The sequence below is a fragment of the Anthonomus grandis genome, chromosome 22 (genome assembly GCF_022605725.1).
Source record: "Anthonomus grandis grandis chromosome 22, icAntGran1.3, whole genome shotgun sequence".
Taxonomy (NCBI): domain Eukaryota; kingdom Metazoa; phylum Arthropoda; class Insecta; order Coleoptera; family Curculionidae; genus Anthonomus; species Anthonomus grandis.
The window spans coordinates 28,538,030-28,564,415 of NC_065567.1; the positions used below are offsets into that span (position 1 = coordinate 28,538,030).

At 34.9% G+C, this 26,386-nt stretch overlaps 3 protein-coding genes across 4 annotated transcripts; 2 read left to right on the top strand and 1 right to left on the bottom strand.

Annotated features, from left to right (window-relative positions):
- Window positions 1-268: 268 nt before the first annotated feature.
- On the top strand, window positions 269-1,628 carry LOC126748173 (60S ribosomal protein L17). Its single transcript, XM_050457212.1, has 4 exons — window positions 269-339; window positions 549-638; window positions 999-1,271; window positions 1,334-1,628. Exons 2-4 carry the CDS (start codon window positions 558-560, stop codon window positions 1,520-1,522), a joined length of 543 nt encoding a protein of 180 aa, XP_050313169.1. The 5' UTR covers window positions 269-339; window positions 549-557; the 3' UTR covers window positions 1,523-1,628.
- Window positions 1,629-2,090: 462 nt separating this feature from the next.
- LOC126748175 (cubilin-like) lies at window positions 2,091-20,643 on the top strand. Of its 2 annotated transcripts, none has more exons than XM_050457215.1 (53): window positions 2,091-2,236; window positions 2,286-2,406; window positions 3,391-3,708; window positions 3,762-3,865; window positions 3,920-4,203; window positions 4,254-4,354; window positions 4,407-4,533; window positions 5,336-5,659; window positions 5,714-5,898; window positions 6,818-6,986; window positions 7,038-7,116; window positions 7,168-7,273; window positions 7,325-7,672; window positions 7,724-7,883; window positions 7,935-8,113; window positions 8,170-8,338; window positions 8,394-8,756; window positions 8,813-8,999; window positions 9,053-9,395; window positions 9,452-9,802; window positions 10,474-10,648; window positions 10,698-10,879; window positions 10,931-11,096; window positions 11,148-11,329; window positions 11,383-11,544; window positions 11,602-11,728; window positions 11,780-12,013; window positions 12,135-12,242; window positions 12,295-12,537; window positions 12,587-12,789; window positions 12,926-13,115; window positions 13,173-13,544; window positions 13,596-13,666; window positions 13,724-13,960; window positions 14,014-14,222; window positions 14,280-14,674; window positions 14,729-14,860; window positions 14,917-15,249; window positions 15,301-15,566; window positions 15,621-16,017; window positions 16,072-16,400; window positions 16,692-16,890; window positions 16,945-17,145; window positions 17,199-17,346; window positions 17,402-17,616; window positions 17,671-17,882; window positions 18,507-18,672; window positions 18,727-19,007; window positions 19,063-19,210; window positions 19,265-19,434; window positions 19,667-19,967; window positions 20,325-20,404; window positions 20,455-20,643. In XM_050457215.1, the coding sequence occupies exons 1-53, from the start codon at window positions 2,169-2,171 to the stop codon at window positions 20,587-20,589; spliced, it is 11,055 nt and encodes a 3,684-aa protein (XP_050313172.1). In that variant the 5' UTR covers window positions 2,091-2,168; the 3' UTR covers window positions 20,590-20,643. The 2 variants fall into 2 exon arrangements, with proteins under 2 accessions (XP_050313172.1, XP_050313173.1); XM_050457216.1 differs by having other exon boundaries at window positions 16,948-17,145.
- Window positions 20,619-26,251, bottom strand: LOC126748176 (elongator complex protein 1). The gene is made up of 6 exons (XM_050457217.1): window positions 25,522-26,251; window positions 25,180-25,463; window positions 21,711-23,736; window positions 21,399-21,654; window positions 21,013-21,344; window positions 20,619-20,958 (listed from the first exon to the last, which is right to left on the bottom strand). Exons 1-6 carry the CDS (start codon window positions 26,069-26,071, stop codon window positions 20,885-20,887), a joined length of 3,522 nt encoding a protein of 1,173 aa, XP_050313174.1. The 5' UTR covers window positions 26,072-26,251; the 3' UTR covers window positions 20,619-20,884.
- Window positions 26,252-26,386: the final 135 nt, after the last annotated feature.

The window sequence follows — 26,386 nt, forward strand, 5'->3', positions numbered from 1 at the left end:
ACAACAGCTGATATACGATAGTGATAGTTTTTGCGTAGAAACTTGGAATGGTGAAACACACTTGAATTTGAGCTACCTATTAAATTTTTTACTTGTGCTTATTATCCAGATGTTGCCCTAAACTGCGACATAGTGTTTTATTCAAATAAAGCTAATTTAATAATATTATAAGGTGAGTAAATTTGCTCTTCATTCACAAATGGAAAACGCTATTTCATAAACTATTACTATTGGTCGCTGGGCTCCATCTATCATTATAATCAACAGTGTCAAAATTGTTTCCTTCTCAGTTGGCTTCCATCTTTCTCTCTCTTTCTTCCTAAAATTACATACCAATAGGTATGTTTGGTTGGTCTTAAAATATTTTTTCTTAAAAATCCGAATATATTTCGTAAACTGTGCATCATCCGAAATAAATAAAAGTGATTTCGAGTAGCTGCAACCTTTAGGCGGCCATTCGCGTCAATATTTATTTAATTGGTGCACAAGAATTACGAGAAAGTTGGTTTTGTGTCTTTGGTGTCTCAGTGTTTTTGTATTGGTTTTAGGTATCAAAAATGGGCCGGTACGCTCGTGAACCCGATAACGCAACCAAATCCTGCAAAGCCCGTGGCTCCAATTTGAGAGTACACTTCAAGGTACATTTTTTAATACAATATTTATGTTATAATTCCTGCTGTTTACTTCTAACCTATAATATGTTTTTGCTGTCTTAACATCTCATTTAAGTCCCTTGTCTTAGTGGACAGGAGAGTCTGTTAGTTTGGTCCTGCACTAAAATGTTTATTGGTAGTGTTCCCAAACTCTGACTTACTTTTAGTTATATAGTAGTAACTTACAAGTCAAACCTCGCCATTGCTCTGGTAGTTGTATCAACATTGTCACTTAAGTATTTTAGTTCATTCATGCTCACTAAGGAATATTTCACCCAAGTAGTTGTAGTACAACCTAAATAAAGTTGTTTTAAATTGTTTTCTAATTTGTCTAACAATTTTCAGAACACCTGTGAAACTGCCAATGCGATCAGGAAATTGCCTCTAAAAAGGGCACAGGCCTACCTTAAAAATGTAGTTGCCATGAAGGAATGCATTCCATTCAGAAGGTTCAACGGTGGAGTAGGTAGGTGTGCCCAAGCCAAGCAATTTGGCACCACTCAGGGTAGATGGCCAAAGAAATCTGCCGAATTCCTTCTTCAGCTGTTAAGGAATGCCGAAAGTAATGCTGATTACAGTGGCTTGGATGTAGACAGGCTTGTTGTTGATCACATTCAGGTAAGAAGTTTTTAATTTAATTAAAAGTTAATCTTTAAAAAGATTAAATTCCTTTCTCTTAGGTAAATAGAGCAGCCTGCTTGAGACGTCGTACATACCGTGCCCACGGTAGAATCAACCCATACATGTCTTCACCATGCCACATTGAATTGTGGTTGACCGAGGGAGAGTCCAACCCTGAACCACCGAAAGCGGCTGGCAAAAAGGGCGAGAAGGTGAAGAGGACAAAACCTGTCGCAGCAGCACACTGATTTATTTATTTTGTTTATATGACTTACATAAAAGTTTTTGAAAACTTTCACACACTGCTGCTGTTAAATTTGTTAATATCAATAATAAAAAGTTTTTAAAAACTTTTACATGTTTTTTTTTTCAATGGGTATGTCGAGTTCAGTATAAGCCTATTCTGGCTTTGCATTTTCAAGGTACTTAAAAAAAAATTGATTGATAATAAGAAGCTAATACTTGCATTAAGTAAATTGTGATTTACACAAGGGATTTGCTCTGTATAGGTCTTTTGGACTTATGATGAGTAAAGTACTTTCAAATTCAATGTGGGTGAATACAATTTTATTTAAAGGGGTAAGAGCAAAGCTTATTCAATAAATAAATAGGATAAGGTTTAAGTAAGTTTATAATATGCTTTTTTGGTAAAGTCTTAACGCTTAAGTAATTCTGATCAAATGAGTAATTTTTGTAACCGAAGAGTATCAATTGAAACTTTATATCTGTTTTCTGGAATCCTAAACCTAGTGGGGGGCGAATTTTGAAACAAAACCGCATACGCCCCTTTTAAAACCAATTTAACAAGCGACCCACCGGGTTTTAAAACCAACTAGTAGACTGCTACTACTTGAGTTGATAGTTTTATTTTATAAAGTATGATATAGTTCTATTATGAGACGTGCACTCCAGTTTTTTTTTAGCATTTTTGCTTTTGTGGGTGCCACGGCAGTTAGAGACCGGTAAGAATATTCTAAGATATAGGATTTTTTTTAAATTCTGGGTTTTTAGGGCACGCATTTATGTTTTGGATAATAACCTGCATATCACAGTTCCATCTGATCATTATATGTCCTTTGGTGCAAAGGAGTTTAAAATTAATGATGTTGATCTGTTACCCACTTTGGAGAAGGTAAAGCAAATTAATACATTCTTGATTATCATAAAATACAATGGACAAAGCTTCCTACTGAATAAAACAGTTAGCACTTAAAGAATAACTAAATAGTGATTAAAAAGTACCTACATTTGCAAATTAAAAATAAGTAGCTAATAAGAATAGAGTTCAGAAAGTTAGCAAAATGCAATATTTTCAATAAAAAAGGCAAACATAAATATATAATAAAATTATCACCAAAAAATAAAATCATAGTAACTCATAATAATAAAATTGCGAATAAGTATCAAAAATTGGAAATAAAGAAACAATAAACAAAAAATCCAATATTTAGCAGCTCAATAAGGTTCTCTATTAAATATTACTCCCTCCTCTGTAAAAAATTAACTTCACAAAATAATCCAACTTTAATTAATAAGATACTTTTAAAATATTTTTGACTAAAATTCTATAATTACTATGAAGCATTGACTATGGTATAGACAATTAGCTTCTATTTATTTAATTTTAAAAAAGAATTTACTGCTTTTGCTATGTAGGCGACCTGGTAATAGTATTGAGTTAACATTGCGTCATCGGATTCGGCACCCAAGCGGATTAAACTAAAAACGATAAATTTTATTTTATTGAGTCATGAAACAAAAACAACGAACGGCTATTAAAAATTAGAGAAAACAAGTGAATGCCATTTTTGATTTTAAAAAATAGTCATGGAATTTCAGCCCGATCATTGATATTAACATTCCAAAAAATTTATTACAGTTGTTTACTGCAAACAAACTTAAATGCCACTAATTTAGTTTTATTAATGCTCCTAATGTCTCTAGGAGGTTAGTCTGAGTGAAGTAAAAGGGGTAGTACAGGGTTTAAATTATTTGTCTGCTATTAAATAGTAGAACTGATTAAAACACATTTGCGTCAATGGTATACTAATATTAGTAGCTCAAAATAGTGAGCGTTATTTTTTCAAATGTTCAATTAATTAAATGCTCTCTTCAGGCTAGCAATGCAACAAAACTACTAAGCGCGTACGAAAGAGTGCTTCGCGGATTTTATGGAAGAATGGACGATCTGGAAAATCGATTTTCCAATGTAGGTCCAGTTAATAATACCACAATAATCCCAACTTTTAACAGTAGCGTCTTAGAAGTTAAAATCCAAAGACTCAATAATAGAGTGACGCTCGTCCAGAGAAACGTCCGTCGCTTGCGCATGCTTTTGAATAAAGACGAGTGCGCAAGCAACCCTTGCAAAAACGGAGCGACTTGCTTGGACTTATATAATGCGTTTCTCTGTCAATGCCAAACTGGATGGGAGGTAATCAATTATCATATTACAATTAAATGCTATAACTATTTATTAATTCCTAGGGTGAAACTTGTGAAACCGACATTAACGAGTGTGCAAGGTATGCAGGAACCGACCTGGGGTGTCAAAATGGGGCCACTTGCCTTAACCTTCAAGGGAGTTATCAGTGAGTAAAATCTTTAGATATAAAAAAATAATAAAACTAACAAAAAAAATTTAGATGCGCATGTGCTGCTGGGTGGATAGGTATGCAATGCAACAGAAAGCCGACCGATTGCGCAACCGCAGGCCCGGAAATCTGCGGTCATGGATTCTGCGTACCTCAAAACAACGAGATCGGTTACAAGTGTATTTGCGACTCAGGTTGGACCACAGATGGCACCCATTTAACTTGCTCTGTAGATGTTGATGAATGTAAGCAGAACCACCCTCCATGCTCCACCAATCCTTTGGTGCAATGTGTTAATGTACCTGGCTCTTTTATGTGCCAACATTGTCCTCCGGGTAAGCCAAAAGAAATATTCAAATTTATTTAATTAAATGGTCTTGTTTAGGGTACACTGGTAATGGGTATTACTGTGCAGATATCAATGAGTGCGAGTTATTTAATGGAGGCTGTAGCGTTTCGCCCCAAGTTGAGTGCGTAAACACTCAAGTAAGTTTCCATGAAATAGTAACATTCGTGGATAAAGAAAAGTTTATTTTAGGGGTCTAGTAAATGTGGACCATGTCCACCGGGGTATGCAGGTGATGGGAAAAATTGCGTTTTCAAGGGAGTTTGTAACATTAATAATGGCGGATGTCATTTGTTGGCCAAATGCTTTAACAATCCCGGTAAGACTTTATTTTATTTAATTATTCACGGGAAAACCCCATTAACAAATCAAAATTAAATCAACTTTATTAAATCGTAGTTACGCAGTTAGAAGTTATTATAATAGTAGATTCTGAATTATGTAGTTACATTAATTTCCATTTTTCAGTTTTAGTGACTTTAATGAATTTAACGGGAGTTTTTCCTAAATAATTTTAAAACTATTAAGTGTTTTAACCTAAAAAATGCTACACCATTTAAAAAAATATAATACTTTTGATGTTTCTGATATATTTAAATAAATTTTACTGATGCTGATTTAAAACCCTTGCATATCTAAACTAATATCCATAGTTGATTCTGTGGAAATGTACAAAAAATAAAATAAACTCCTGTCTTCTATTCCTTGACGCAAAGTTTGGATGTGGATACTCAATTTTGCCATAAACTAAGTTGTACAGGAACTTTAATCCATGTTTTTGAAGGTGGTAGACAATGGTATAGTGAAAACAAAGTCAACAACAAGTCAGTTTACACTTGATAACGGTTGGAGATACTTACCAACCGAAACGTCGTGTTACATTAAATAAATAAGACAATGCAAGTCCGACAAGATGTTTTCAACTTTAATCCATCACAAACTTCTGCAATTTTTCACAGGTTCTAGGGAGTTGATTTTTTAATTCTCTATAGGTATGATCAAGTTGAGTTTATATGAACAAACTCGCAAGGACTAAATCACTGACGCATACTCTAATAACCTAAACCTAACCAATCTATTATGTATATATGGTTAAACTCACTCAAAATTGTTTTCTATAGCTATCTCAGAGGTCCAATGCATATGCCCTCCAGGCTATACAGGTTCTGGATACGGTCCAGGCGGATGCATAGCAACCTCATCCGGCCAAATAACCGGTTGCACCCCAAATCCCTGCGTTCATGGTAGCTGCTCAGGTAACAACTCCACCGGATTCCATTGTACTTGCAATCCAAATTATTATGGAACCTACTGCGACCGGACCAACCATATTTGCGACTCCAAGCCTTGTATGAACGGTGGTACGTGCTTACCAAGGGGAAGTAACTTTCTTTGCTCTTGCACTGCAGGATATAGCGGGGCGATTTGTCAAAATCAACAGAGAAGTAAGTGTAGTGAGGTTTTTAAGATTATTAAAAATAATTGAATGTGGTTTTAAGGTTGTGATTGGAAACTCACAGGGAGCAACGGTAGTATTAAGTATCCATCGGATGATTTTCGGGAAACACGTTTGGGAGGGTCCACTTGCCAATGGACAATAACAACAGACGAGGATAAAGTTTTAACATTGAAATTTAAGAAATTTAAATTTGCTAAGGAGCCATGCACGGCACAATGGTTGGAAGTAAGTTACAGTTTAATTAATATTTTTTTATTATGTGCATATAGTTATTTGAAGAACAAGTTGACTAATATAGCAACTCTTGAATTAGATCTTTGGGTCGAGGTGAAATCCCGATGGGTTTATATCTCGATCCAAGCAAGGCATATGACACTTGAAATTATCAATCAAAAGACATCAAAGTTAAGCTTATATGGAAGTCGTGATGTAACATTAAAGTGGATTAGGTAGGGTCTTTCAGAAATTACAAATATTGCCTTAGGTATATCACAGGACAGTGACTTCTTATTATTTAGATAAACGACCTCAAAGATACTAGTCTTTTTGTAATTCCCTTGACATTCTTTTTCTTATGAAGACATTATGATACCAGTTAATAATTGGTTTATTAAAAATAGATTAAGGCATGATACTTCTTGAAACTCAAAGATTTGCATTGTAAACATACCAGGACATAGTTTCAAAAAATTAGGAAAAACCAAAATGGCAAAAATGGCAAAATCCCACGTAAAAATTTCCCAAAAAAAAAATTCACCATAGAACCAAAGTTGACAGTTAAAGCGAGTTAAGAAAATAATTAGAACGATACTAAAGCGTAATTTTAAAGGGAGAATTTAAAGAATTGAAAATACTTAATGTGTAATCAAAAATGTATAGAAATAAGGAACTTTTTAACGATGACAAACCCAAAATGCACATTCTAGAAGAACATATATGTAAGCTGTATCGAATTTTATAATAGTCTACCAGTAAGCATTAAACCTTTGCCAAACATAGATTGTTAAAGAAAGCAATATTTAAACTCCTGCTAAACATTGAACCATACAGTGTTCATGAGTATTTTGAAAGGCTATAGGCTGAACTATACATGTTTATGATGTACTTTTGGTATGAGACTAATGCTATATATTGATATTTTTAGGTGCACAATGGGGAAACAATCTTGGCCCCTTCTTTAGGGAGGTTTTGTGGCACTAAGTTACCTTTTAATAATGGGACAGTGACTACTAGTTATAATAAAGCTTTCTTATGGATTAGTAGTAATAATGGTGATCCCGAATTTGAAGTGGAATGGCAAAGTAGAAGTCCTTGTAAGATTTTTTTAAATTTGTAAATAGAATAGTAAGAATCGTGTTTTTTAGCATGTGGGCAAAGATTACCAATGGAAGGGATTACAATGATCACATCCCCTGGATGGCCTGCTAATTACCCAAATAATAGGTAAACACTATTTTTTAGTATAAAAATCATATTATAAATTTATTACTTTAGGGACTGTTACTGGCAATTCTTTGTGCCTTATAACAAAAGGGTGCTATTCCACATCTATTCTTTAAACATTGGAGATAAATCTGATTGCTCTGGAGACTACTTAGAGGTAATATTTATTTATCTTTCTGATAACTATCTTAAAAATCATGTTTTTTAGTTTACCACAGGTCTAGTAGTGCATCCACGCGAACTGTTTGCCAAACTATGCGACTCAAATGCCACTCAGCCATTTTATTCGCGCTCAAATATCGGGTTTGTGCATTTCAAGTCGAACGAGAAAGATACCTATCGAGGGTTCCAAATTGGATACAGCGTCGTGGACGGTTTGCCAGGTTGCGGTGGCACTTACACACAAAACTCTGGATACATCCAGTCTGTTTCGTTAACGGAGAGTACCAGATTCCCTATATATTGCAAATATGCCATTAACTTGGCCTCTAATTCAACTGTGAGGTTTGATTTTGTTGAGATGGATTTGGAGGATGATTGTAACACTTATGTTTCGGTATGTTAGGTCAACTCTAAAACAATCAGATGTAGTGAAGTATTTTTTTAGATACAAGTGAAATACAAAAACGATGATGATTACTCACTGCTAGGGAAATTTTGTGGAAGTAGAATCCTCCCTCCGGTATACACTTACGGGAGTGATTTGTTAGTGATTTCAAAGACCAGACATGACTTGAAAAACCGTTGGAAAATCAAATATGAGTCAAGTAAGTCTAGTAAGGTGAATAGAATTTTGGTTAGTAATGAATATTTTTTAGGGTGCCAACAATCCTTTATAGCACCCTCGGGAGATTTAATCATAAATGGTCAAACGTCAGATTGTATTTGGTTAATAGAACAACCACCTGGAAGGATAATTTCCCTGGAGTTAAACATAGTAGACAATTTTAATTCCATGCCCTTTCGTTTTAGGCCTTCGATGCAAAATGTTGTAAAGGTTATTGAATTGCCCCCAACGAAATCCATTTTACTATTATTGTTTCTTATTAATAGATTTGGGATGGCGATAACGAAAATGCTACTTTATTAGGCGAATACGACCAAAAAGCTGGAAAAGTATCTCTCACGTCAAGCACTAATTATTTGTATATTAAAGTGAACAGTGATACCAGACGATTTAGAAGGATGTATGTTAATGGAACATACACGACAATGGATGTTGGTAAATAAATTTATAATTAAAAAAATATATTTTAAGTAACTATTAATTGTCTTAGGTTGTGGTGGTCTTATCAGAGGTGAAACGGGTACAATAAAATATCCCCCAAGGGGTGAAGAAAAGTACGCCTCAGACAAAAAATGCCGCTGGGTAATCTCCGTTATTCCAGGAAACGTAATACATTTAACCTGGATTATGTTCGGCTTGGAAAGTACCAGCAATTGCGACTTCGACTATGTACAAGTATTCGACAACTCCTCTGTCCCTGGTTACGGGGGTTTAATGGGGAAATTTTGTGGTTCCACCATACCCCCCATGATGACTAGCACCTCCAATATAGTCACTATTGACTTTGCTTCTGATTACACTGTTCCCGGAGCGGGTTTTATTTTGACTTATAATGTTATTAAGGAAAGTCAAGGTTAGAAGGGATATTTGTTTTGTTTCACTTTTTTAATTAAATGATGCCTTATGTAGCTTGTGGAGGAAATTACTACAGTCCAGCAGGCGTGTTGAAATCCCCGGATTATCCTAATAACTATCCCAGAGATATCGATTGCACTTGGACTATAAATGTACCACATAACAGTCAAATATTGTTGAAGTTTTTGAATTTTTCTTTGGAGGCTTATTCTGGATGTCGATACGATTGGCTTGAGATAAGGTTGAAGTTTAATTTAATTTCTTGTTCATATTATGTTACATTAAGGATTTTAGAAATGGTGGTAGTTCATCGTCGCCATTGGTTGGGAAGTATTGTGGCACCACCGTGCCCAAAACCATTTCTTCACATACAGACAAGTTGTACTTAAAATTCCATTCAGACAACAGCAAAGTTGCCCCTGGATTTAAAATCGAATGGATGACAGGATCTACTGGATGTGGGGGCACTTTGACTAGCCCTGCTGGATCAATTACTTCTCCACATTATCCGGAACCTTACTTCAAAAACACTGAGTGTACTTGGAAAATTCATGTTAACCCCGGATCGAAGATTCAAGTGTATTTTGCTGATATCGACTTGGAACTTTCTAGCGTTTGCCAAATAGATTACGTGCAGGTATTTATGTTTATTTAAATGCTTGTTTAAGGTAAATTAACATTATTTTATTTCAGATTTTCGATGGTTTAACAACAAACTCACCGCAACTAGGAAAATACTGCAAGCCTCAAACTAATCCGGTCATGTCATCTGCAAACACCATGTTAATTCGGTTTTTCTCGGACGTCAGCTTTCAGGGGCGAGGGTTTAACATTCAGTATTCTACAGTATGTAAAAATACCCTCACCGGGTTCGGGGGTGTCATTGAAAGTCCAAACTTTCCTAACGATTATCCCCAGGACCAGGATTGCTTATGGGAAATTCATGTGGATAAGGGGAACAAGATTAATATGACTTTTTCAAATTTTGCCTTAGAAAGGTCCACTACGTTGGCTTCAGGACAATGCCGTTATGATTATGTAGAGGTGAGTTGATTAGTGATAATTCAAATTTATTCAAAATAATAAAACCCAAAATGTACATCTTGGAATTTGTATGCCATGACTCCCCTTAAAAAACTAGGAAAAATATACTATTGTAAAAAGAAAGATATCAGATATAAAAAATAAAACAGACGATGATAAAACAATAATAATAAGAGGCGATAGATAGTGTAAAAAGAAGCGACTTTAATAGTAGATAATTTCAGACAAATATATTTAGAAAAAGGGTAGGATTATTGAGCAAGAACTGCTTTAATTCAACTTTCACCTTTTTAATATTACATAATAACTTTTTTGGGAAGTTTATTAAACAAGCTGGGTTCATAATAAGTTATAAGCCAAATGAAGTTGACATACATGCCTTTTAAAATTATTAAATCTTAAAGGACGAATCCTAGCTTGTTTAGTTTAACTAAACCGCTACGTTTAAAATAACCCTATATTAAACACATTTATTAAGTGTCTATAAAAAAATATACTGATAGGTCCTCCCATACATATTTTAATGAATTCAGGAATACATACACTTTTTATTGACAACGTCGAAAACTAATCTGACTTGCGCTGACTTATTGTGTAATATTACGAATAAACATTTCATTTAAAAAAGAAATGATACTTAGATCATTTGACTTATATGTAATAATTTCTAGATTGAATATGCAACTGAGACAGATTCCGAAACACCTCAATGGGAGAAATTCGATCGTTATTGCGGAGACAAAAATCCCGGCTTAATAACAATAAATTCCAACATGGCCCGAGTGCATTTCGTTAGTGATAGTTTGCTAATGGGCACTGGATTTAGACTGGAGTGGGCATTATTTGGTAATAAATAAATTAAATAGTAAGTAAATAACTGAGTGGTAAATTTTAGGTTGTGGTGGTATATTAACCGAGGAGTTTGACTCGTTTTCAACTCCAAACTATCCTGATCCCTATCCTTCATCTATCGAATGTAGCTGGCATATAAAGGTACCTTTCGGGAATAGTATTGAACTTAGTTTTTATGGTATAGACGTTGAGAAGGATTCGACTTGTATGTATGATTATGTACAAGTAAGTTTAATTTTAACGTCATTGTTTTTGGGCCTAAAAAATGGGTTATAGGTTTTTAATGGTAGGGATGATACTTATCAGGAGCTTGCCAAACTTTGCCATGAAAAAAAGACGGTTAAGCTGACTTCCACGGGTAATGAAATGTTTGTGCGGTTTAAGGCTGATTATAGCTATCAAGGAAATGGGTTTTCCGCTTTTTATATGACAACTCCAACAAGTAAGTATATAGACTTTCCTTTAAAAAAATTCAACTTTTGTTTTTTTATAGCTTGTGGTGGTGAAATGTCGGCACCACACGGAAGCATATATTCTCCTAACTACCCTAAGAACTATAACTTAAATGAAACTTGCGAGTGGTTGATTACCGCTGGCGAAAATCACGTTGTAGAGTTAAATTTTCAAGATGTCGACTTAGTGAGGATATACGACTGCAAGCTTAATTATATCAAGGTGTTTAAACTATATTATTTTATATTTTGTCGGTTAATTGAAACGGATTTTAGGTTTATGATGGACCAACACAAGCCTACCCGCTTTTAGATACTATATGCAATAACACCGTAAATCCTAACAAAACGATTCGATCTAGTACTGACAATATGCTGGTGGAGTTTAAAAGTGACAGTACTTTTACAAGTAAAGGTTTTAAAGCGTTTTTTAGAAGGGTATTTACATATCAATATATAGCAGTGTATCTGAGAAAATAATTGATAAATTTTCAGTCATGTGGCGCCAAAATTAAGACGTCTAGTCAAGGCATGATTGAGCATTCAAGAGGTTACGAGCTCACTTATGACAGTGAAGACAACTCGAATTATTGCAATTACACTATCGAATCTGAAGATCCCAGTAAGTAAATATTTATTTAATGAAACTCTTCTATAAAAAGAAATTGTTTAGCAAAACACGTTACTGTCACTGTAACAAAAGTCGAAACCGGGTCGATGTGGTGCGACGAGGATACCGATGAATTCGCTTACGGTTTTTGGGGTGGAGCTTCAAACGATGCGCCCCTTATAGCAAAATATTGCACCTCCAAACTACCCCCTCCGATAGTTAGTGATGGTTCTGCCATACATATCGTTTTAAGTAAAGAAGTTGAGTTTGTTGCTACTTATTCAGTTTTGGATGATCGTAAGTAAATTAAATGTTCTTTGATACTCAATCTCAGTCCAAAACCTCAGAAACTTATATATGCCGCAACTATGATAGATGCGACTCTATTTATAAAAAATGTGCTTGGTGCTTTTTTCAGATTGTGGTGGTGATTTACATGTCGCAGAAGGTTTTATCGCATCCCCTGGATGGCCTAAAAAATACCCAATTAATGCTGAATGTACCTGGAGAATATCTATGGGACTAGGTAAGTGGAAGCTGAATGAATTTTCAATTTTTATCATTTTCCTTTTTCAAAGGAAATGGTCTAAACTTCAACTTCCTTGAAATGGACATCCCAGAATCGGACCACTGTAACACTGACTATGTGGAACTTCGTGTAGCAAACTCATCGGGGCCCCTTTTAGGCGTATTTTGCGGAGGCAACTTACCGGTTTTAAACAAAACTGTGCAGGACGCTCTGTGGTTAAGTTTTAAATCCACACGACTAGCCAAAGATATCCCGGAGGCTAAAAAAGGGTTTTATGCAGAGTTTAGTTCTGGTAAGAGCATGCATAATTTTTCAGTATTTGCTTTGACATTCTTTTGTAGTAACGGACAATGTGCTGACTGGACCAGAGGGTTATGTATCCAGTCTTCTTTATCCAGATCCGATGCCTGAGAGCTCAAATTACTTGTATGTCCCTCGAACTTGGCTGATCCATACTAATACATCCGGTATAATCGAGCTTAAGTCTGTTTATATTCAGCTGCATGTGAACCAAGGAGAGGAATGTATGGATAATTTAATAAAGGTAACGTATCCACGTTTTGAAATTAAATTGGTTCATTATTTATGTGCAATTAAGAACGTTTTGCCTTACACTAGTACTCAAAACTATTAACATTAAGTGCAACACACTTATTTTCTCTACTCTATACCTTATCTAGGTTTACGATGGTATGAACTCAGACGCTCCTCTCCTAAAAGTGGTTTGCACCTCATTCAGCTCTATTCTGTCAACATCCAATTCAATGTACATCCTCAGTGAAACCTACAATAGAAGATTAGACTACTCGTTCCTTCTTGAGTGGAAAGCCATGCCCAGGACCTATAAACCTTCAGCAAATAAAACTAAAGGTAAAAAACACTTTTTAATCAACAATAAAACTTAAAGTAAAAAAAACTATATTTTAGAATGTCACTACATTTATAAACTTGAAAACCAAACCTCGATAAACCTAACTTCCCCTGGCTACCCCAATGGATATGGGCCTAACATACATTGCGAGTGGATTTACGAAATTAAACCTCAATATCACATAGAAATGACATTTGGGGATGTTAGTTTTGGTCAATGGAATGGATATCGCGTATGCACTTACAGTGACGTAGTTCGGGTTTATTCTAAAGATGTGCATGAAACAGATTGGCACGAATTGGCCGAAATATGTAATACCACAGTGGTGGTTGAGAAAAAGTTGATTAAAGGGGGTAACATGATGAAGGTCGAGTTCCAAACGAACAGATATAATAATGGGTCTGGTTTTCAAGCTACTGTTGCTGGGGGTAAGTATACAATATAGTGATATGGAAATATTGCATTCACTATTGTTGTAGTTTGCGGAGGAATAATGACCGACAAATTGGGCATCATCGAGTTTGGTAAAAATCATTCTCTCGGTTCGCAGGTAAGTTGTAAATATGATTTTCTTAAATATTACATTAATTTGTTTGAAACGCTTTAGTGTGAATGGCAAATCTCGGTACGATCTGGTCATACAATCAAACTTCACTTCACCACTTTTGACCTTGGAGATGCGTCCGAAGGCCACTGTCCCAACTATATTCTAATCAGAAATGGACAGTTTGCTGATAGTCCATACTTAGGTAAAGGTAAATTTTGCGGTCAAACTATGCCTCCTGATTTAGAATCCACTAGCAACCATCTATTTATTAAGTACATGGGGTCAACATCTATTAAGGTAACGCTTGATGCACTTAATAAATATTTTTATTAACAAAGCCATTATCGCAGGGTTTCACCTTAAAATATGCAGAACAATCATTTGATTGCGGCGGTGATATTATTTTAACGCAAGACGATACGTCAGTTGAAATTGCATCTCCTAATTATCCTAACATACCTCCGCCACACACTGAATGCATATGGACCATTAGAGCACCCCCCGGAGAGATTTTACGGATAGATTTCGAAGATCGATTTGATGTGCATTCGGGTTATGGGTATTATACAATTTAACTTGCAAATATATTGACTCTCTAAACCGTTTGAATTTACAGCTGCGTTCAGGAATACGTTGAACTGAGAGATGGTAGCTCAGACCTTTCACCGTTAATAAAAACTCTTTGTGACGTTACACCGAGCACTGAAAGAACTAAAAACAACGTTTTAAGAGTGAAATATTTTACTGACTCCGAAGAGCCTGGTGATGGTTTTAAAGCGAACGTATCAGTAAACTACTGTGGAGGAACGATTAGGGAATCATTGGTTATAAACTCAGCTGCACACAATATAAAATTCGGCGACAATTGCACTTGGTATGTGAAAATGAATCCTCTTTTCAGGGTTATTTTGAGTTTCAAAACGATGAATGTTGCTCAGCATATATCGAATTGTACCACGAGGGACACTGCGTCGAAAATTGTAGTGTTTAGTGCTGCCGAAGGCAATAATGGTAATACTTAAAAAAAACAGTTTTGTTTTAGTATAAAGCTGTTTTATTTTTAAGTGTCCCTTGGAGCATTTTGTAACGGAAACAATCCTGATGAACTAAAGTCTCCTACCAACGAAATGGTGATAACTTACGTGTGCAAATCTAACAGTGACCAGTTTAAACTTAATATTGATTATGAACCTGCTAGTAAGTCATTTAAATCACTGTTGTTTATTAACTTAAGTAAATCAATTTAATTCGAGGTTGTGGAGGTGAAACGTCGGAAGACTCGGGAGTTTTGCAAAGTCCAAATTATCCACAATTCACGACCACTACTTACACTTGCCACTGGATCATTACCGTGCCAAAAGGTCGCAGTATATCATTTGTGGTTGATGATATGGACTTAGATCCAGATACGTCTTACCTTTATATAAGGGAAGATTTCGGTGGTCCTGTAGTTGCAAATAGTGAAATGATACGATCCAAGGCTACATTCAGAACAAGTGATAACAAAGCAATTCTTATGGTTTGGAAAAAAACGAGCAGCAGGAAACGTGGGTTTAAGATTAGTTATTCTTCTGACTTACCCGCAGGTATGTTGTAAATTTAATAACCACACAAATAATTATAAAACGATTCCTTAGCATGCCAAGGGGACCTAAACAGCACCTCTGGAACGTTGGTTGCCCCACAAAATTTATCCATCTTCCAATGTCTTTATGTGCGAAATGAATTGCAATCAGAGACATTAAGTATGCAAGTTTCAATTCAGACCAACTTAACTAATTCAAACTGTTTTTATAATAAGGCATATATTAATATCGAATTTCCTCTTGGATATATTGCAAAACTTTGCCAGAATACTCGAAATAGTGTTTACCGGTCCGGATATCCCGAAACTAGCATATCGGTAAGTAGTATGCCATTCTAACTAATGAATAGCAAGAAGTCATACATATTTTAGGCAGTAAATGATGGTCAGTTTCTAAACTATACGATTCACTATAAAATATTTAAATGTGGAGGAACTGCAGAAGGCGGCAAGATTATCTCGCCCAACTTTCCCCATGCCCCTCCAGAATCTATAGAATGTTCATGGCATATTTCCATGGATGGAAGAGCCCACATAAATTTCACCAGTTTGGTACTTGGCGGAGAATGTAGCAAAAATTATGTGGCGGTTTACAACGGAATGACAGCACGAGATCCTAGAATAGCAAAATATTGCAAAGATCAAAAGCCAGAGTCTGCATTCATTAGTGAGGGGAGTAATGTGTTGATAGAGTACGTTTATGAAAAAGATGCTTTAGGGAATTCAACTGAGAATGGATTTAGTTTAGATTATAAGGAGGAATCGCGTGGTGGGTAGTTCCTAAGATTAATGTTTTTATTATTACTAATAAGTTGGTTGCTAGGTTGTGGCGGATATATTCAAACAATTACCACTATTCGCACCCCAAATTATTACTCCGGTAATTATGGAGATAACGAAGAATGCGTTTGGGATATCCAAACGGACAGTGGCAACACCGTCAAGTTAAGTTTCTACGGGAGATTTCATATCGAGGAAAGTCCTAACTGCACCAAAGACTATGTTGAGGTATTTGATAGGAAAGAGAACAAGTGGGAATCGCGTGGAAAGTTTTGTGGGAGGACCTTACCAAGCGATATGGTTTCTACAAACAATATGATGAGAGTGATATTTAGAAGTGATAATAATTCGATTAATGCCAAAGGTTTTCAGGTAAAGTGGTTTTTTAGTACACATCTTGAAATGTGCAGGGGGTTCTTGAATAAAACTTTTCCATCTCAAACTTTTAAGGCAAACGTGGTAAAATAAAACAAAACTTATTTTAATAATCCTTGCGGGATTTTTAGAGCTGTTTTTTTTCTATATGTATGTATAAATTTTTTCTAATTATATGATATTTACACTGTACTGTAAAAAATTTTTGTAAGCATGAATAAACTTACCATAACTTTTTTTGTACTTTAAAACATACAGTCAAGATCCAAGAATGTGTACATATTTTAGGCCGAAATAGATTGGGAATGCGGTGGCGAATATGTAGCAGATGAAACTGAGAAGTTCATAGCAAGTCCTGGCTACCACCGTAACGGCTACGATTCATATTACTTCGGTGTACCTAAGGCAATATGCGTTTATACCATCTCCAGTAAAAAACCTTCAGGAGTCATTAACGTGCGATTTCTGGATTTCCAATTAAACACTGGTAATTTGTTTAAATATCATAGCATTAAATTGGTCAATAATTGAACTGTTATAGAAGGTGACACTGCATCATGCAAAAAAGCCAACATAACCATAGAGGAAACAGGTACCTTCCGACGGCTAAAACAAGTATATTGTGGAAAAACTTTGCCTGCTTTAATACGCTTGCAAAAACGAGTTACAATTACCTTTAAATTCGAGCAAGACTATATGGCTTTTCGGAAGAACAAATTTCAAATCTCTTTTAAAGATGCATGTAAGTATTTGAGAAAAAAAAAAGAAAAAATTGTCTAAGAATTTCATTTTTAGCTTGCGGTGGAAACATCACACAACCAAGCGCCTTGCAGATGCCAGTACACGACGTTTCCCACTTGCAAGGGATAATGAGATATTATCAAACAAAAATTGATTGTAATTGGTATGTTACTGCCCCACTCAATCAAATACCAGTTCTAAAGTACGCCAACATTCAAACATTTAATAATAGTTATTGATAATTGTATTACTTGCAGAATACAGCATTTGAACATGTCCAGATTGTGCATAGTCGATCGGTTACAAGTGTACGAGTCCCTCTCGCCAAATAACAATAAAAAATTAGCCTCCCTTTGTGGAGAAATAACAGATGAACAACCGATATATTCGAGGACCAACACGATGCTTATCTCTGCCCAGGCTTCGTCTGAGAGCTTTAAAGAATTTAGAGGAGAAGTTTATTTCACTTATGGTAAAGATGCACGTGCGTATTTTGCGTTTTAGACTCAAAACCGATCATCTTTAGGCCCATCTGCTGGTTGTGGAGGTAAAATAAACTTAACAGAAACCAAATACCTGAATGCTCCAAATAATTTACCGCATATGGACTGTCATTGGACGATCTTTGCACCAGCGGACTACAAAGTGGAAATGGAGTTCACCTTAATAAACATTGCGCGGAATTGTTCGAATCCTGTTAAAAATCACACTTATTTTTGCACGTGTGCTTTTATTGATGTAAGTTTCACATTTTGCATTATTAAAATTTTAACCCTTGAGGATAATTCAAAATTACTTAGAAATATACACAGATGAATCAAAAACTGGTGATGGTACAGGTTGTGCCTTTATTATTCCGAAAATTAATATTAAAAAAAAGTACAAGTGTGAGGACTATGCTTCTATTTTTACTGCAGGGGCATTAGCAATATTGGAAGCTCTGAAATTTATTAGTGATGCTAATATAATTTCAAACCTTTTAATACTTTCTGATTCACAATCACTTAAAAACCAACATAATTTTTAAGATTCGAGAGGCTATCAGAAATCTTGATAAACATAATTCTAAGGTAGCATTCATTTGGTTAAAAAGACACACAGAATTGTTAGGAAATTAATTGGCAGATAAAGAGGCCAAGGAAGCAATTAAGATAGATCCGAAGTACACTTTAGTAATATAATTCAAATTATCCAAAAGATATCTTCAGAATCTTGGAAAAGAAAATATGTTAAACATTGAGCAAATACTTCAAAAATATACACTTTAATAAAAACGTCCCTTTAGCATGGTTTCCAAATGTTACTTTTCAAGATATTGCATATTGAAAAAAAACAAATTTTACTTAATACGTATCACAATAGGTGAGAGATGGTGCTGGACCTTTTGCTGAACAAATGGCCAAACTGTGCACTTCAGATAATTCACTTAAAAGGAGCTTTACTACTTCTTGGAGGACAGCTTATATTCGATTCTATTCAGCAGTTTCCCAAAGCAATGCGTTTTCGGTTACATTAAAACCTGTGCAATGTAAGTGGAATCTGGCAAAAATCTCACTTATAAAATCATCGTTTATCTTTGTAGCAAAGTGTGGTCCGTCAGATCTAAGCGCAACTAATGAGCTTAAAGAACTCACTTCGCCTGATTACCCCAACCAGTATCCAGAAAATATAAAATGCACTTGGATTATCCGAACCACAGCTAGGAGGATAAGGCTGGAATTTGATGACGTTAATTTCCCTGAAGAAATGTCCTCGTCTGATATGTGCGAAGGTGATAAACTAACGATCAAAGAAGATCCGAAAAGACTTTTGATCACTGATGGGTATGGACCATCAGCAAAGTTTGAATCCCGAGGAAATTTGGTTGGGTTCATTTTTTTCTGTTTTTTAATTATTAATATCTGGTTAATTTTTTTAGCAATTAGGCCAATATGAGGTTTGTGAAAATGGTTCCAAACCGTTTGATTATTATTCGACTGGCAATGAGATCATGCTCATTTTTAAAAGTATACCTTCATACGGAGGCAAACGAGGCAGAGGCTTTAAGTTAAAATATAGCTCAGGCAGTGAGAATCAATTTTTCTTTAGTAGAAAATCATTTTTTGCACTGTAAATTTTAGGTTGTAACCGAACTATCTATGGCAATGAAGGCAGGATTGAAAACTTCCAGAATTTTGCTAAAAACTGTGAAATCAACATAATAGCGGATCCAAATAAGACACTCTCGATTTACTTTATGTCGTTCTTTTTCTATGACAGATCTATTAATTGTAGCAAAACAGGATTTGAGGTATGTTAATTCAACCAGAGTTAAAAAAAGTAATTAAAACAAGTTTTTGAGGTAAACAGGGATTTTACATCGGAGCCTTTCAGGAAGAATGTTTTTGGGAGTTCAATAGCTTTAAATTTATACTGAGGGGCCTTTTCTTTTTATAACTTTTAAATTATTTAAGATATTTTACTTATTCTCTCACTTCACTAAATAGATGTGTAACAAAATACAAATATGTATTCAATTTCAGATAAGAGAAACAAACTCAACAGGCCCGAGACTTTTAAGAACTTGTGGAATTATGATACCCGATCCGATCTTTTCAAATTCAAGCAAACTAGTCCTAAAATCGTACAACAACGATAATCGCTATATAACGTTTCATTTGATGTATATCGCATCAGATCAGCCTCAGGGATGTGGAGGGCAACTATACAACCTTAAAGGGAAATTTACAAGTCCCTTGTACCCGAACCCTTATAGGAAAGAAGCTGAGTGCACTTGGAAGGTCATGGTGCCGAAAGGTTACAAGGTTGCTCTTAAGTTCATGGGTAAGTTCATACAATTGCCATTGTAATTTTGTTTTTTCTCCTTGGTTCAGTTGACAAAAAAACCACACTCAAAAAATATAAAAATTTTAAACTTGAAGTAGATTACACAGTATTTAACAAGTATTCAGAAGGTTTTAAGTGATAATTGCTTTAAATCATTATAACATTGCTAAAATAAATCATGTAGGACCACCAGAATGAGAGCATTTAATAAACCTAATATTGACACAAATAAGGTTACGGTTTTGTATTATTTGCTTAAATTTTATTAATTTCTATATGAATGTTTGTTATATTTTTTGCCACCTATTATCACGTATGTCTGTACTTTACTCCTGTAATTATTTTTTTTTCCAGACTTTGATATTGGCGGTGCATGCAATTCTAATAACGTGAAAGTATTCACTGGAGGCGAGAGCACAAAATTCTGTTCAGGGGTAAAATTTCTGCATTGTAATTCCGATGGTTTTAACCTAAACGTTTTCAGGTTAAGCCGGCAGTTTTGTACTCTGAAGGGAATACATTGGAACTAATATACACGTCTTCCATAAACAATGGTGGTACTGGATGGATTGTCAGGTTCCAGGCAGTGAAATCAGCAAGTGATCCTATTTATTGGTGATATTTTGGATAAATAAATAAAATTAGAAGTAAATAGAAAAACTTTTATTAAAAACTAGTTTTTTTTTAATATAAAAATAGTAATATCACTGGCAGAAGTTACCGGTAACAGTAAGTATCAGTTCGCACTGAAACTGGACTAATAAATATAGAACAAACTAAAAATTTTTTCTCAACGCAACAACATAAACTAAAACATTTTTTCTAACATAAGTAACATTAACAAAAACATTTCTTCTAAACTCATTAACATATTGACTAAAACGCTAAGGAACACGTGTGAAAAATGTCAAATACTATTCACTAGGATAAATACATAAGAACCAATCGCTAGCAGAGTCTATCTTAGGAGGTTTCAAACAGATTTCGTCTGTAAAAAACATAAAAATGCATATCTTAATGTGAAAATGTTAAAAAACCTTACCGATCTCACATCTATTTTCAACAACACCTAAAACCTTCGGATCATTGGACAACTCAGCACTCATAAACACTTCGGACCAAATCTTCGGAATGTTTTCACGTAGTGTTGCGTGGATCAATCGGAGGACCCCCTGTAACTCCGTGGCTAACTGATAATGGTCCTCGTCCAATATCAGATTGCACACATTGTGTATTTCACCTCCTAGGTTAACCAATTCACTCATCATAATATAAAGTTCTCGTATAATCGCTATATCTTCATAAGTTCCACCCATTTTCAAGTCCGTCTTCTTACGCTCCTTCTTGCGTCTATTGCGCGAAGATGTCGTAGAACTGCAATGATTAAATTGTAAAATAATTTTTAACATTTCACTGACTTTAACATACCTCTTCGATGCTCGAGAACTTGATTTAACCGAGGAGGAGGCCACACTTCCATATTCAGAGTCATTTCCCAATTCTTCCGTTCCTTCTTCCACATCATAGCCTTGATTGGCCGACTGGCGGCTAACATATTTTGAAATCTTTTCGTCTCTGACTGTTTCTAAACGGTCTGTTAACGAAGAAACGTAGTCGATCAGATAGGTCACCTTTTCCAAAACGTCTTTGCAGAACTTTAATAGCGCCGGCTTTAATAATGTATCTGAAAATATAATTAAGGAAAAAGATGGTTTAACTCACTATTAAATTCTAACTTACTTATATCCGCCTGCTTGCCATGCTGTATCAGCAAAAATGAAGCCTTTTTGAATTGATAATGATCCAGCAACATTTTACAGGCTGCCGGGACATCGCCGACAAAACGCTCCAGTAGCATTGCAGCATCATCGATCCGATCATTTGCTTCCAAATATTTTGCCATCGACACATATATTTGCAATTTAAGATCGTGCTGTAAATCCATTTTTGAGAGAACACCAATGGTTCTTTGCCAATCAAATGATAGTTTGTAGCATATGAGCGCTTCCTTGTATAGACCCGCGCGTTCTAAAATCATCCCTGCTTCCATGTTTTTCTTATTGTAGGATAGTTCACTAGCATAAAGTTTTGATATTAACTGGAAATATTTGTTTGTGGTAGGCAATCCATCATAAGCTGCCCGGGCTGTTTTGTGCTTCCTGATATAATCTTCTATGATTTTAGCCGGAAGTTCAAGATTTCTCACAAGGTATCTGGTGGTTGTTTCTGGATTATTACCCTTCATAGACATTTTGGTTCTCAGCGATATTTCATCTTTCTTGCTCTCATTTGTTAAACTAGTAATTTCATCTTTATATTGAAAAGGGTCCTCAGCACACTGGCTATATAGGAATTCTAAGAAACTGACATCAAATAAACTTGCCGCAACCCCTATGACTTCCTTCTGGTCTTTTTGTTGTAATATTATTTTAAGCCCTGTTTCATATGTCTTGTGGTATAATGGTCCTAATCTATAAATCTGATTCAAAGTGGACAGGGCTCCCTTTAAACTAAAATGTTTTATTTGCATTTTGATGATGCCAGGCATAAACTTTACAAGATTTGTCAGAACTAACTGCATTAGTACACTTTTAAAGACCAATTCTTTGGTTAAACGAGCATCTAGTTTCTGTCTATCATAAAGCACTTTGGGAGACTTGTCTGGTTTCCAAAAATGATATGTACTTTCTAAGCAATTGTCTTTTTTAAAGTCTGACACAATAGTGTTTAGAATTAAGCATCTATCAGCAGCTTCAATGAAATCTTTGACATGTTCAAGGAACCAATATTTGGACAAATCAATAAGCAAATTCCAGTCAAGTTTCCTAATTTTAATCAAATCAATTGCCTCATCCCACTTGTTTGCTCCGATCAGTTGTTCAACCAAATCAATGTCAATAAGACGGCATGTAACTGTTTCAAAATTGCCTCTTGGCATAAGCAGTACTACAAATTGCTTTTCCTTTATGCCAACAATCTTTGCTCCATGCTCTACATTCCTTGAGAAACATGTCTCCAAGGCAAAACAATTAAAATTTTTGACTGCATCTGTTAATCGTACGCAATACAACTTGCAATCATTGCTTTTTGTTTTCACCAGAAGTAAATAATTTTCAGTCACATATATAGAATTTATATTGAGCAAAGTAATGGTATCATTAATCAAAAGTTCCCCTTTATTATTTAAATGAAATTTATAATTAATGCCATTAACCACCTCTTTAAATGTTGACATAGAATTCTCTTCAACTGGCACATCTAGCTCGCCAATATCATCATTTGAATTATCAAAAGGAATATCACTGACTAGATCCACATACCTCATGTGAACTGTACTGTCATCAGATAATACAAAACCATATACCTGCTTTAAAGGGAAATACAATATTTGATTAACTGGTTTTGAAAAAGTCTTGACAACACTGGATTTCGGTGGTGGCACAATTTCTTCATGGAAATTTGTTAAATGTACTTTCCGGCCATTTATCACTGCCGCTAACTGATTGGAAGCACCATATACATCAAACTCATATTTATATGACCAGAAATTATTTGTGGTCAGTACATATAATTCATATTCATTCCCAGTGTCTTTTCCCCAATCGAATGTTAGCAAAACATCATCTTTTAAGTAATTTAATTGCTGTTTGAGGTACCACAAATCATTTGCATAATAATAAATGTTTATTTGAGAATGTGACTTTGTTGCACTGTGAACGGCTAAAAGGGCTTTATCTGGGTGGTATTTTAGGTTTTTGATGTCACCCTAGAAGGAAAATAGATAATGAGGTTTGAGACTTTTCATCAGGGTGTTTTATTAGTAATAGTATTAATAAAAAAAACTCAAAAACAGTGAGGAATTGGAGCTCAGTAGTTTTTTATTTAACGGGTGTTGTGCCTGAAGATGGCATCTAAAATTATGGGCAGAGAATTAAAATGTATGTAATTTTATTTGAAGCAATATTATGATGATAAGAGTAGTGGATTTTCTTTGCAAGAAAATAAAATGGGAAACCAGAATGTTTTCATTATTCAGAACCAGCAAAGAACCTTAGTGTAATTTTTCATGAGGTCTTAAACAAGTCAATAAAAAATTATTATGCATTTATACTTCACACTAACATATTTTCAAAATAAAAGAGTAAAATATAAACGAAGAGCACCTTCACATTTCAGTCAGTTTTTCTAATAAAATTTACAAGTCCAGGTACATCGTAAGATTTAAAATACCACTGCAAAAAACTGAAGGTTTTTTAAAAGTTATTTGCCAATCAGGGTGTATTTTCATTTAGCTCATAAGAACTACCCACTAATACTGTATTTTTTAAGTAACATGGAAAAAAACATTATGTAAATGTCATATTTTGTTGTAGGTACAATAAATGTTAATTAGTTTTGATCTTTATGCATTTTAATCATACCTGCAGTTATAAACCCAACCCAACTTTTCTAAATATTATACTTAAAATTATGCAAAAATAAGTTCTAGCTTTGATGCTAAGATGAGGAAAAGTTCCCTGAATGTCATTTTACGATGAAGAGTGCAACTTTTACAGTAATAAAGACTCTCGGAAATTTATTTTCCAATGCTTTTATAGTTAAGTTGGGTCAGATTTGGTTGGATTGAGATCAGTTTAGGTTAGAATTACACACATTTTAAGCATTTCGCCATAATTTCAGATGCAATTAGTAGATTTGTCACTCCACCATTAGAATAATGTAAGAACAAACAAAAGACTTACAACTAACTATGCAGTTCAGAAAAAGGACAAAACTCTGGTTTACCAGTATCCAAAAATGTTAACTCATTTAACTTTATACTAAATACTGCATTTAAAAAGACAAATGAAAATGTTGTTTATTGTAACCTAAATACTATCTGGAAAAACCAAAATAAGCAAAAAAAAAAACAAATTAAGGACTTTGTTATTATAATCTAAAAATTCATACCTAAAACCTTGAGGCCAGATTTATTGTAATCTGATTTGAGGTTATGAATAAATATTTCTCTTGATAAAATAACACACATTTTTAAGGCATTTTTATTATTTTTTGAGTGCAATATTCAGGAAAGCTGCTAAACCAGACCTTCATCAAAACAAATTCCTTTACCAAGTACAATACCCATAAGAGACCTTTTATATAACGCATCCAAAATATCAACTTTCAGCATGTGACAAAACAGATTTTAATAAAAAATACAACTTACCTCTATATCTGGGACATCCGACTCAAACCTAATAAGACAATTCTTTTCTGAAATGACTAGGTTAGGAATGTCTCCATTTAAGCTGCAAGTAGCAATAGCATTTCCCATGGGTTTAAATGCAACTGGAGGTAAAAGATTCACATGGTGGTCAGAGCAGTACAAGGCGTTGCACTCGTTATCAAACACCTTCAGTAGCCTCCGGTTGTCACACCAATAATTGACAACGAACATCTCTCCGTTGTTGCGCCATGATATTACAGGCTTCTCATAGGCCTGTGGGATTTCTGAGGAAATCACCACATATTATAATTTATGAAAAATAAACAGAAAGACAATACATACCAGTGACAGTCTTTTCAACTTTTTTAATGCCCTTGAATTGGGTACTGTAGGCTCCCCATCCGACATGGGAAGTAGATGGCACAGGCGAGTCCAGTGAACTATTATGGCTTAAATGGAACTTATACTTATTCTCAGCATCAGAAAAGGTACATGAATATGAGTAAATGTTTTCATTCTCGGTAATGAGAATCAAATGGGTCCCTAAAGGATTCCAAGTGGATCGAATGATTTTGGACTTTAAGTCAGTTTTATGCACTGAAAAAATGCTGTCGCGAAAATCATAGACAATCAAGAAAAAGTCTGTTGTAATATGCAGCACATTTTGTGACTTTGCATAGCTAAGGTGAATAATGTTCTCGTGAATCGGGACTTCTGGGGGCAACTCTAATTTATCTAACTGCATACATGGAAGTCGTAGTATTTCAATTTGATTGGATTTAGAAACATATACACACACTGAATCGTTGATATAGCAGGACTCCGCCGGGTTCTCCCCCATAGGGATATCATGGGGGATCGAGGTGGAAGACATTAACAACAGGTTCTCCATGACGTAATTTATGTTTAGGCACTTGAACGGTTAACTAAGTCACTTGCTTAACATTGAATTACAAAAAAAAACGAAAATCGTTTAAACAATTAATAAGACACATCTTCACCCTATCGTGGTAACGCTGGAAAAGGGAGATTATTTAATTAGGCGACGCCAACATATGGGGGCGCTAAATATCGCGCGTGGCTTAACTGTCACTTGTCAAGGAAACCAATAAGCTGTCAAAATAGGGGCAAGAGGGTAAAGTTATCGTATAGAGTAAGACTGGTTGTAGTTCATTAATTATTTTGGGTTTATAAAAGTGATTGCCTT